Genomic DNA, 13,102 nt, shown 5'->3' on the forward strand with positions numbered 1-13,102 from the left:
TATTTCTTGAGCTTGTTGATAGCGTAGCACCTTGAATATCAAAGGTCTTGGAGCAGCCTGGTTTACAGGCTTTCTTGTGGGGATTCTGTGGGCTCTTTCAATTTCTAACGGCCATTTTGAATTGAGCTGAAGCAGTTTAGGTAACAGATTTTCCAGGAATTGTACTGGATCTTCTCCTTCAATATTTTCAACCAGCCCCAAAATTCTGATGTTCTTCCTTTTTCCTCGGTTTTCCATGTCCACCATTTGATTTTTTAAAGCTGTTATTTCTTTTTTATCATTGTCATATTCCTTTGTGAAAGATTCAAACCTCTCCACTTTTTCTTCCAGCACTGTCATTCTCAGTCTCTCAGTTTGGATTTCTAGTTTCATGTTAAGCAGCTCTTCTTTTACCTCAGATATTTTATTGGAGTTTTCAGTCAGCATCAGTTTTATTTTATACAGTTCAGTCATTATATCAGCCTTTTCAGTGAGTTCTTCAGTCTCCATCGGGAACGGCACACTCGATGGTGACAGGGGAGTGACTTTTGTTCTTTTTGCTGAGATACCTGATGTCGAAGGTTTTTCAGCTTTCCCCTGCTTCATATTCGCCATTTCCGACGTTGTTTTAAGTATTTTTAATCGCGATTTGAAAAAGTAGAAATATTATTTTTGTTCCGTTTGTTGCCTGGATACGGGAGCGCTGCAGTTAGGCTACCATATCGTGCGCGCTCCAAGCCACGCCCCCTCACAAAAATAATCTAATTTATAAATACCTTATATACTTTATTAGCTTAATTGATTTCATTCTTATCATCAAAATACATCAAACCACTCAAGACACATACATGTACACAGCTAAAAAACATATATGAGTACAAATACAAAGACAGCACATGGGATGTGCACTATTCATAGAGTAAATAAACAAACAGTAGATGACGTTACTAGAAAGTCCGATGAACCCAACATAGCAGATGGGCATCCCGACCATCTTAGAATGAGGCAAAACCAAGTCAGATCCAAATTCAAAGCAAAGTCAGGTGCTAAAGTGGTGATGTGCAGTTGTAGCTCCAATAATATGCAATTGTTTATTTTGTTTAGTTAATATGTGTTTTGTTTGTTTTTTATGTTGGTGTTGTGTATATTCCATTTCCAGCTTAGTTCCTCCTCTTGACAAAGATATTATTGAAACACGGCCTGTGTCGAGGAAGGGCAAGAGACTGGTTGCCGTTTAGGCCCTTACCCTGCATTTGGATTACTGTGGAACGTCTTCCAAGTTTGTTTTTTGTACTATATTGAGATATTTGTCACGTCATTGGATTTACAATTGCATATTATTTGTTGATTTTTGTTGTGGAAGTCTCTTTGTAAGCAATTTTGGCTTTAAGTGGTATATAAGTACTGTAAATAAAATCCAGAGAAGAGTGACTAAGATGGTTAAGGGGTTGGAGGAGCTGCCGTACAGTGAGAGATTAGAGAAACTGGGCCTCTTCTCCCTTGAACGGAGGAGATCGAGAGGGGACATGATCGAAACATTCAAGGTACTGAAGGGAATAGACTTAGTAGATAAGGACAGGTTGTTCACCCTCTCCAAGGTAGGGAGAACGAGAGGGCACTCTCTAAAGTTGAAAGGGGATAGATTGGAATCTAAGGAACCGTACGAACATAAGGAAGTTCTTCACCCAGAGAGTGGTAGAAAACTGGCATGCTCTTCCGGAGTCTGTTATAGGGGAAAACGCCCTCCAGGGATTCAAGACAAAGTTAGACAAGTTCCTGCTGAACAAAGACGTACGCTAATAGGGCTAGTCTCAGTTAGGGCGCTGGTCTTTGACCAAAAGGCCGCCGCGTGAGCAGACTGCTGGGCACGATGGACCACTAGCCTGACCCAGCAGCGGCAATTCTTATGTTCTTATGGTGCCCGGTCCTGCTTGAATTTCAGCAGAGTCTTATGAACCAGAGGAATGCGAGGATAAGCAATCCAGAAGAAAGGCATCCAATGCTAGTCTGTGGTGTGACTTGAGTCTGGAACCGTACCGAGAGTCTTTGTTGTTGAGATAAGTGGCGAAAAAGATCCACTGAGGAAATGCCCCACTCTCAGAAGCTTTGGGCAGCTGCAGCACCCTGTTCAGCCTGTCCATTAACTGTGGCATGTGGCTCTGAGCACCATTCCATGACTGGAAGCCCACTGCTACAGCCAGACTAAGTGTCGATGCCGACAGTCAGTATATTTCTACTGTTGTTCACCTTCAGAGGGATCAGAGCTGCCCATTCAATCTTTGATTTGCAGTCCCTTTGCCTATTAATTTATACTTCAGTCATCACTCATGTGAACTACTGTAATTCTCTTTTTCATGGTCTTCATTATCAAATGTTTACAGCTAGTCCAAAATCCACTGGTTAAACTTATTCACAGCGCTTCAAAATATGGCAGTCTGATTCCCCTTCTAAAGTCTGAACATCGGCTCCCAGTTCATTATGGTATTTCTTTTAAAGAATTGATGCCAACAGACTCTACACTATGTTCCCTCATGTGCTCCACATTCCTATTAATTTACAGATTCAATCACACAAAGCTAGATCTACCAGTTTTTCTGTAATTGTTCCTACTCTCTGGACTTTAGAACCCCTTAACCTTAGCCTGGCTGAAAACACTAACAAATTTAAAGGGGATCAGAAAAAAAATAAAAATGGTCCTGCGCTACTCACTCTGAAAAGGCAGGAAGGCAAAAAAAAAAAAAAAAATCTCAGAGGAAGAACTGCATGATAGACATAAGACAGACATGTCCTCATTGCTCTATGGAAGAAGTGAAACTGTGGGTTTTGTGCAAAGACATGCACATGGGCAGGGCTGGATTTGCCAGAGGCAGAAGTTGTAGAATGCCCGGCAACGTTCATACCAGGGCTCGGTGGATGAAGTCACCCAAATGCGAGTACATTATGTCCTGCTTGAGCCTGATCCAAAACTGCAGCTCTCCTTGAGGCACATGGGGATATAACTAAGTCAAGAAATAGACATGAAGTTTGTTCCCCAGGTGATGAGGATTCATCATGCAGTTCTGATGATAATCAGCACTGCAGCACCCCTACTTTATTCAGATTTCTAACAAAAGTGGTGGCTTCACCAACTCAGATACCTCATCGGGAATGAAAAATTAGAGATGTCATTGGCTCCTTCATGTTGGCCAAAGCCAGCACTGCACCTCACCTGCTTGTATTTGCGGTAACATCTCTGGATGACGGCAGCTGCCACTTCCTGCTGCTCTTTCAATCTGCGACCCTGGAAAGAGGAGAGAAATAAAAGATGACGGCTACTATTGCTAGAGTAGGCGATGATCTCTTTCTGTCCATAAACGTTTTTTGTCTGCTACCAAGATCTTCTATTGCAGCTATATAAGCTATATTTTTATATACAGTCAAACCTCGGTTTGCGAGTAACCCGGTTTGCGAGTATTTTGCAAGACGAGCAAAACATTCTCACAAAACGTGTCTTGCAAACCGAGTGTTGACTCGATTTACGAGCACCCCCCCGATAACCGGCATCGCTCCCCCCGCTCGCAAAGGGCCCCCTCCCGCTCGAATCGGCACCCCCCCCGCGAGAACAGGAACCCCCCCGCCTGCCCAACTTTAACTCACCCCCCCTTTGGCACCGGCACGCAGCCCACAAGTGCCGGTGCCGCTTGAAGATCTTCTTCCTTGTCTCTGCCGGCTTTGAGCATGCATCTGCGCATGCTCAAGCCCTTCTAATTCTCCCTCTCGCCGAGAATCTGTTCTCACGGGGGGTGCCAGATCACGCGGGGGGGGGGGGGACTTTGCGAGCAGGGGGGGGGAGCAGCGCCTTGGCCTCGGGGGTGGGGGGGGTGGGAACGTATCAAAGCGAGTTTCCATTATTTCCTATGGGGAAACTCGCTTTGATAAACGAGCATTTTGGATTACGAGCATGCTCCTGGAACGGATTATGCTCGTAATCCAAGGTACCACTGTAATCTCTCTCCACAGATGTACATTTCTAGATCTCATACCTTGTACCTGCGGAAGGCTGTTTGTATGATCTTAGCAGCCTCATACAGCTCCCGCTGCTCATGGTCTGATAGCGTCAGCAGTGCAAACTCGCTCTCCATTTTGCCATTAGCAGAGGCATTTAGGAAATCAGACCAATTGGCAGTGGATGGAGGATCAAACTTGTCGAAGGCGATGTCTCCCAGAGGAGACTGTAATGGACTGAGACAGGCATGGGCTGTGGACGGTGTCAATGGCTCTGTGCATACAGACCTAAAAAGGAGAGTGAGAATGAGACTGGGAAAGAAGTAGGGAAAAAGCATGAAATATCTGTGACCAGAGAAGACAGTGAAGAGGGAGAAAAAAAAAAAGAGAGACGGGTAGTGTAGAAACATGAGACCATGGAAGAAGAAGAAAGGGAGGAAGACAGCATCCCATGAGGAGACGAGACAAGGAAGGAAGAAAGCATTAGACCATCGGAGGTGGTAGGAAGGAAGGATCATGTTTAAAATAATGTTTCTTATTTTTAAGACATTAGCATCTAATGAACCACAATTCATTTCCAAATTATTAATTCCTTATAAGCCAAAACGCTCACTGCGATCATCGGAACAAAATCTCCTTTCAGTACCCTCATTAAAGATTATTGGGACTAGAAGACTAGATATTTCTACAGTTATGGGCCCTCAATGGTGGAATACTTTACCACAGTATATTCGATCTGAACTAGATATTGTTAAATTTAAAACACTTTTAAAGACTTATTTATTTAAAGATGCCTACGATTTTTAAAATATAGTTTTTTGTTGTTTTTTTTTCCTTTTCTTTTCTTAATTATTTTGAAATTTTTCTCCTACATGGTGCTCTGGTTTTATAATACCCTTCCCATTGTTTTTTCCTTTTTTTAACTATACCCAAATATTGTAACTTTTATCCCCATTCCTCAAACTCATGTATGTATTGTTTTAATTTTGAAATTTGAATTATTTTGTAAGTTTCTTCTATATAAATTGTAATATGTACATCGCCTAGAATTTATAATAGGCGATTCATCAAAAAACTGAATAAACTTGAAACTTGAAAAGAACATACACAGCACAGTTACTTACCTGTAACAGGTGTTATCCAATGGCAAGAGGTAGGAGGGTTGTGAGAATATCTGCCTGCTGTCATTGGATAACACCTGTTACGGGTAAGCAACAGTGCTTTACCCCAGGACAAGCAGGAAGCATATTCTCACATGTGGGACTCCCTTGCTGCCATGTTTAATTCTATCATGATCCTGGCAAAAATGAAAGGGCTGGAGGGAAGTTGGCATCTAAATGGAAAAATACATTTCTTAAAACTGATTGTCCAAAGTGACTGTCTCATCTGGAATGACCATCTAAACAATAGTGAGATATGACTGTATGAACTGATGACCATGTGGCTATTTTACAGATGTCTTCAATGGGGAAAGAATGGAGGTGAGCTACTGAAGCGGCTATTGCTCGTACTTTGTGTGCAGTGACATGGCCTTCCAGTGTCAGCCCAGCCTGAGCATAGCAAAAGGAGATACAGTCTGCCTGCCATGTGGAGATGGCTCTTTTGGTGACAGGAGCCCCCAAGTCTATTAGGATCGCATGAGAGGAAGTGTTGAGTAAAATTTCTGAGAGGCTTGGTTCGATCCAAGTAATAAGCAAGAGCATGTTTACAGTCTAATGTGTGGAGCGTAGCTTCATCAGGGTGAGAATGTGGTCTTGGAAAGAAGACAAAAAACAAAAGGAATTGACCCCGAAATATCCACAAAGAAGAAAATCCAGAGAAAACAAAAAAAAATTCTGTGGAGTGACGATATTCCTAAATGGACTTTATTTGAAGGTGTCAAAGTTCCAAAGGTACACTGAAATCATCCACATAAAAATAAATTCATCCACATAAAAGCCTTAAAGGACCTAGTCCATTAGGGATATAGGACCCAACACGGTCCACGTTTCGACAAAAAGTCTTCCTATTAAGGTGATTACCCCCCGCAATGGCAGCGCGAACACTAACCAATAAAGAGGGGGGGGGGGTTGCCACCCCAAAACCCCCAGTCGGAGCTCTTTAAAAATTATTTTTTCCCCCGCGCGCTTCTGTCTTCCGCCGAATTGTCGGCACTGGATTGTCGGCGCGCTAGCGTCTGACGCGCGATTATCCTGTCACCAAAAAAACGGAACTCATTCTTAACCCGGGGACTGCCTGTACTGGTAGAAAGGAGCTTAGGGATTCATTTGATCCTTTCAGGCAATAAAAGCCATACCAGGCTGATATATCTCTATCCTGCTCTTAAAATCCTTCACTGTCAGAGATTCCAGCACCTCCCTGGAGAGACTGTTCCAGTGCTGGATTTCCTTTGTAGTTAAAATATTCAACCTGGACCAACCCAATGGCTAAGTATACTGCATGCTGCCATGTAGAAGACCGACGTGTGTTTCCCAAGTCAGAATTCCAATGGATCTATTTCTGTACATTTATTGTCTGTTTTAAAATGATTCAAGAATTTTGGTTAATTTAAGTAGGGTGGGGGGGGGGGAGATATATTTTTGTTTTAGTTGATATGTTCAAGAATTTCAAATTGAAATTTTAATGGATATATTATTGTAGACTTGTTTATGATTTAAAATGAATAAAGAATTAAAAAAAAAAAAAAAAAAAAGAATTCCAATCCCTAGGCTCGTGATGCCAGAGAAGCAAATGTTCACAGCCCTTTGGGTGCTGGAAAAGTGGAGATTAGCCATTTCATAATGGTAACTACAGGCTGGACATGGGACACACACATAGCGGATTCTAGACAGACCTACGATCCGTGGCTCCACTGTAGAGACTTATGAATCGGGGGGAAAAAAGCTGGGCATTTGTGAACGAAGAATCTTGATACTGTTTCCCAGCAGAAGCCAGTTCAATTCAGCTTGAAGGCTAAAGGAGGCGCAAACTTCAGGCAAAAAATTCAATAATTTAACACGTCGTTCCTAATGCCTACTCTAATGTCTGAAATTCAAACCCATCACTTCTTATCCATCTTCACCAAGGAAAGGACAACAGCTGACCTTCCTCCTTTACAGATATAAATATAACTTTCATGTCACTTTATTTCACTAGGAGAGCTTAGCAGGTCTGTACAAACACTGCCTACCCTCCAGGACATGGCCCATGAGTCGGCACTAAACTCCAGGTGCATTTAAAGCACAGTTACTTACCGTAACAGATGTTATCCAGGGACAGCAGGCATATATTCTCACATGTGGGTGACATCATCTACGGAGCCCCGATGCAGAAGCATTTTCAAGCAAACTTGATTGAAGATTTAAGTTTGCTCTGCTGCTCCACGCATGCGTGCCTTCCTGCTCCACTAGGGGGCGCATCCCCTCGTGGTCTCCAGTTCACTTAACTAGCAAAGAAGCCAACCTCGGGGAGGTGGGTGGGTTATGAAAATATATGCCTGCTGTCCCTGGATAACACCTGTTACGGTAAGTAACTGTGCTTTATCCCAGGTCAAGCAGGCATGATATTCTCACATGTGGGTGACCTCCAAGCTAACTGAAAAGGGATGGAGGGAAGTTGGCAATTTAAGCAAATAGATTTCGCAATACCGATTGGCCGAACCGGCCATCGCTTCTGGACAGTGAGTCCAGACAGTAGTGGGAGGTGAAAGTATGAACCGAAGACCACGTGGCAGCCTTGCAGATTTCCTCAATAGGTGTGGACCTGAGGAACGCTACGGAGGCTGCCATCGCTCGGACCTTGTGTCCCGTTACTCGACCATGCAGTGCGAGACCAGCCTGAGCGTAGCAAAAGGAGATGCAATCGGCCAACCAGTTGGACAAGGTGCGCTTGGAGACTGGGCGACCTAACCGGTTTGGGTCGAAGGACAAAAACAATTGTGGGACTTTCCGGTGTGGCTGAGTGCGTTGGAGGTAAAAGGCCAACGCTCTCTTACAGTCAAGAGTGTGGAGCGCCACCTCTCCGGGATGAGAGTGGGGCTTGGGAAAAAACACAGGTAAGACAATGGACTGATTGAGATGAAAATCAGACACTACTTTAGGTAAGAACTTGGGGGGTTGTCTGGAGGAATGGCCCGAAAGTTGAGAGAGTATCCTGATGAGATCATTCCAAGGACCCATGCGTCCGACGTGACTTGTTCCCAGCGAGGGTAAAAGGCTTTGAGGCGACCCCCGATGGGAAGGAGGCCTGGGACTATGGCGGAGGGGCCCCCCCCCTTCCGCGACTCCCGTCAAAACAACAGGGATAGTTCGAAGCCATTATAGGCCGCGTGGAATAGATGGAGGCGCAGGTTGGAGAGGGACTCTAAAAGCAGGCCAAACGCTCCTTGGCGGGAGGCCGGTAGGTCAGTCTCAAAGGCTCTCAATAGTCCAATGAGGTGTTTGAGGTAGGATGTGAAGGTGAAAGTGTAGCTTTGCACCATAGAGGCCATCATCGCATTTTGATATAGTCTCCTGCCGAACTTGTCTAGGGTTCGGCCTTCTCGGCCTGGGGGGACCGCGGCTGAGACCCGGGATGGGTGGGCCTTTTTCAAGGAGGATTCTACTAGCAGCGACTGGTGGGAGAGCTGTGGTTGTTCGAATCCCGGGTTGGTCCGGGGCGAAAAGATCCGCCATGCGGGCTTTCCTTCGACGGAGGGCCCGGTTCTGGAAAGTAGCGCACTGGGGGCAGGAGTCGGTTGGATGAGCGGCCCCCAGGCAGAGGATGCACCGGCGATGCGGGTCTGTGATGGAAAGAAGCCGCTCGCACCGGGAGCACTTTTTAAAGCCGGTCAAAGGCCGGGACATAGAATCGAAACTGGCCGCGGCTCGAGTAGCCACGCGGCCACGGGGACCCGGAAGCCTCCGGGTCGGTGAAAAACGAAGCAGGAACAGTTGAAACAAGAAAAAACAAGAAAAAATTGCGGTGCTAGAAGGCAGTTGGGGCAGAGCCTGAAAAAACACGACTTCTAGGCTCAGCGGAAAATTTTGAACTGGAGACCACGAGGGGATGCGCCCCCTAGTGGAGCAGGAAGGCACGCATGCGTGGAGCAGCAGAGCAAACTTAAATCTTCAATCAAGTTTGCTTGAAAATGCTTCCGCATCAGGGCTCCGTAGATGACGTCACCCACATGTGAGAATATCATGCCTGCTTGTCCTGGGATAATGTAGTTCTCCCCACTATCCTTTTGTTTTACTACCCTTATTTTGTGTCTTGTTTGTCTTAATATGTTTCGTCTGTTTAATATTGTTGTTTTTAATTCTGGTTTTATCTCTGTTCTTATCCCTATTTTATTGCTGTAACACGCTTAGTGTTTTGACAAGCGTTTTATCAAATTTATAAGAAACTTGGCCTACTCTTACCGGATCAACTTGAGTTTGGCTGTCTCACTTGTCCGCTTAGTAATCTTCTTGCTCCGTGTTCCATGACCCGTAGTGTCCTGAGATGTGCGACAAGAACCTAAAGGGGGCTCATTTTGTACACTGCGGGCTTGCTCAGCAAGACGGACAAGAGCACAGGCGGCACGACAGCTGTCTCTGAGAGGAAAGAGAAGGAAATGGGGGTTAGGTGTGGAAGCATAGGAAGCTGTCTAAGAGCAGGTAAAAATGGAGAACCAAATCAAGTAACAGTAATTAGCAATATGTACACTAACAAAAAAAAATTTTCCACTATTTGTACTGATATATATTTCTCCTTGAATCTTTCTCGTTTCTCTCTTGGACCATCTTTTCATGCTTTAATTTTATTTATTTATTGGGATTTATTAACCGCCTTTATGAAAAGATTCACACAAGGTGGTTTTGTGAGCTCCGAGGGAAATAATATTGATAAAATTTGACAAATATCATTGTTGCTTCTCATCATAGTTCATGTTGTTCCTTTTGCTGTCTCTAATTCATTCTTGATTTTATAATCTGAATATTTGCTAAAGATCAATCAAACCCCCCACCCCAAAAAAAAAAAACCACCCCAGAAAAAATAAAGCAAAAAGAAAAGGTCATATGATAATGCAGGAGAGTTTGTGAACTGGACCAAGGCAAACATCCTGTCACAGCACAATCCCTGAAGCATATATGCAATTTCTTACTTGTGCTGGGAGAGGCTGGGCAGTGGGTCTATATTCTCCAGGTAGCTGGTCAGCCAGGACATTGTCTTGCTGAGGGCCAGGTTTCCATGGCGCTCTTTCAGAGGAGTCTCAGAGCAGCTGAAGTCTTCGTGCTTTATCCTGTCTGGGGTGGCTTCAATGATTTGTTCAGCCAAAGTGATCATGTCCACCTGAGACCAGAGATAAACAATCAGTGATGCAATACACATCTTTTCATGTATTCTCCAGTGAAGTCTCATTAGTACTTTGAATCTGACTCATCAGGACTTCTCCTATAATGCACAACTCCAGACACTTATTAGGGATTCTCCCAAGATAATGCCTCTAAATGGGATATACAGTGGTACCTTGGATTACGAGCATAATCCATTCCAGGAGCATGCTCTTAATCCAAAATGCTCGTTTATCAAAGCGAGTTTCCCCTTAGGAAATAATGGAAACTCGCTTTGATACGTTCACATTCTCTCCGAGAACGTGAACTCGTAGGCCTTGAGCATGCGCACATGCTCAAGGCCAGCATAGAAGAGGAGGCCAACATGCCGGTGCTACATTAAAGTAAGAAGAGGGCTCTGGGGGACTTCAGGTTGCGGTGGGGGGGGGGGGGGTGCCCGATCACGGCGGGGGTGCCCGATGGCGGTGGGGGGGGGGGGGTTCCTGATGGCAGCGTGGGGGGGGGGGTGCCGGTTCGCGGGGCGGGGGAGCGCTCGCAAATCGAGGCGCGCTCGGTTTCTGAGACACCGATTTTGCGAATGTTTTGCTCGTCTTGCAAAACACTCGCAAACCGGTGCACTCGTAAACCGAGGTACCACTGTATGAACTTTACTCTTAAACCAGGGGATTTGAATATGACCAAAGAATCTCCTTCTATGAGGCCTCTTTCCTGAACTTTTCTATCCAGCCTATTTCAGGGAATGATCCTTCAAAGCCTGTGTAGCGATGACGTGTATCAGGCTGATATACCTTAAGCACGTCCATGGTGGAGAGGTAATTCTCGTTCTCTGCACTCTTGCTGTAATTCAGTATCTCCTCATCACTTGGATCCTGCATGCCACTGCAGGAGGAAGAGTAAACTTGAGAGTCTGCCAACACAGGCTCATACTCCATGAAGAAGAGAGGCTCTCTAGGGCTGCAGTGAATGGCTCGCTGACTATCAGATGTGTCCATGCTGATGTCTTGGTTGATATGGTGATCAGGGCTACGATTGGGAGATTCCCGGAGTGCAGAGCTACTGGAATAGGCGGAGGTGACGGAAACAGGCCCCTCAGATAGCTCCGAAGGCGAGGAGATACTACTGCTTGAACTCAGGCCTGCAGAGAGAAATGAAGGAAAGGACAGGGAGAAAGAGTGGTTTGGATCCCAATCAAAATTTATCTCTGTTGTTTCTTGCTGTCCACCCCTCTTACCTGTGTCAGGGCTGCTAGCTAATGGAGAAGGAATCCTCCTGGCATCTGTTGGGCCCCTGACCAGCTCCTGCCAGTCTCTCTCGCTCAAATCAGCATCTGGAAAGAGGTTCTCACCTCTCAGCAGTTCTTCCTGAGCATGGTCCTGCCTCTGCAACTCCTCCAGGTGGATGGCCAATTTCACATGTCCCCGAGAGCGAGCCACACCCAGCGGAAGCCGTCCCAGTGAGTCAGGGATGGCGAGGGCCTGCCGATTCCATCGGTAGAGTAACACGGCAGCTTCCATGTGTCCCAGAGCACAGGCCCACATCTAGGGGTCAGAGAAGAAAGAGAGGCCCATGACTGATTTTTCTGAACACAGCCCAGCCCTTTCTCATACATTACTGGCAATTTACATCCTCCTTAGAACACCACTTTCCCCCAATGGACGCTTCTCGCTCCATTTTTCACTTCTCTTCAACATGGAAAATGCACTGGAAAACCATGCCATGGGATGGTGGTCTTCCAAACTTTTCTGCAAATATCGAAAATCATCCAATACTTAAATGCTCATAAACAGCTATGAGGGAGTTCAGATTCCACCATTTTAATCGAAATTGGTAGTAGTGGTGTTCTTCATTATTCCCTTCAAAGCTGAACGTTTATAACCTTTCAATATAGCTTATTTTTCTAGCTTATAATATGCAATTTTATTCCAACTCATTTAAATCTTTATATCAAGATAACTTATCTTATGTCATCGTTTATTCCCCGTCCCAACGCGTTTCGCTGATCTTTATCAAGGTCAGGGGAACTATGATAAGGGTTAGACTTTTCCCATTTGTTTGCCGCTGGCGATCAAAAAAACCCCCCAAAAACCTTCTCCTCTGACGCAACCGAAAACAGGAATTTGCATCAGAGGAAAAGTTTCAGCAGCCACACGCGACTTGATGAAAGCTGGCTTGGGCAGCTGGAAGACAAAAGAAAATCGCCATGAAGGTAAGGGGGAGCTGCTGAAAGACATCTAGTAATCCTTGCAGGCTTGACTGTGCAGGGAATTAATTTTGTAAAATCATGTTTTGTTATGTGACTGCCATTACTTAGACTTTAATTACTATGAATGAATAGAATGAAAATGATATAAAATTGCTTGCTTGATTTTATGCGCATGCGCTGAAGGGAAGTGGAGAGAGAGTGGACTGAGGACACTGAAGGGAAAAGGGGAAGAGAAGTGGAGAATGGGGAGAAGGTGCTGAAGGGAAATGGACAAGAGAGTGGGGAGAAGACACTGTGTGGGGGAGCTTGGTCAGCAGACTGGGAGGGGACCTGTGTGTGTCGAATCAACTTCTCCTCCGAGGGAACTTGGCCATTCCTCCGGGCCGAGATAGCCCTGCTTTTCTCAGCTGGGCTGCTCGCGGCTTTCATCTTGTGGAACATCTGTTGACGGAGGAGGGTTGCCTGAAGCCTCTAGCTGCTTTTGGAGATCGTTTGGGTGGGGACTGGGGTGATACTTTTGCCTATTGTCAAGTGAAGCATTATATTCTTTGATGTCCATATTAGTTAAATTAGTTTTATTTTGCTCTGCACCAATTGCAAGCAATTCACAAGCCCCACTTTTGGTAACTTTTCACTCTGTGAG

General features: G+C 45.2%; 1 protein-coding gene across 6 annotated transcripts in view; it reads right to left on the minus strand.

The window, feature by feature from the left end:
- Nucleotides 1–13,102, minus strand: part of CAMTA2 (calmodulin binding transcription activator 2) — a 144,121-nt gene that overhangs the window by 26,545 nt on the left and 104,474 nt on the right. For 5 of the 6 annotated variants that reach the window (XM_033924889.1, XM_033924890.1, XM_033924885.1 and 2 more), the window contains exons 15-20: nucleotides 11,488–11,794; nucleotides 11,045–11,391; nucleotides 10,067–10,254; nucleotides 9,342–9,515; nucleotides 4,002–4,251; nucleotides 3,188–3,259 (exon numbers count right to left, since the gene is read on the minus strand). In XM_033924889.1, the coding sequence (XP_033780780.1) occupies nucleotides 3,188–3,259; nucleotides 4,002–4,251; nucleotides 9,342–9,515; nucleotides 10,067–10,254; nucleotides 11,045–11,391; nucleotides 11,488–11,794 (1,338 nt within the window). The remainder of the gene's footprint in view (nucleotides 1–3,187; nucleotides 3,260–4,001; nucleotides 4,252–9,341; nucleotides 9,516–10,066; nucleotides 10,255–11,044; nucleotides 11,392–11,487; nucleotides 11,795–13,102) is intronic. The other variant, XM_033924891.1, reaches the window with a different exon arrangement.

Source organism: Geotrypetes seraphini, chromosome 16 (genome assembly GCF_902459505.1).
Source record: "Geotrypetes seraphini chromosome 16, aGeoSer1.1, whole genome shotgun sequence".
Taxonomy (NCBI): domain Eukaryota; kingdom Metazoa; phylum Chordata; class Amphibia; order Gymnophiona; family Dermophiidae; genus Geotrypetes; species Geotrypetes seraphini.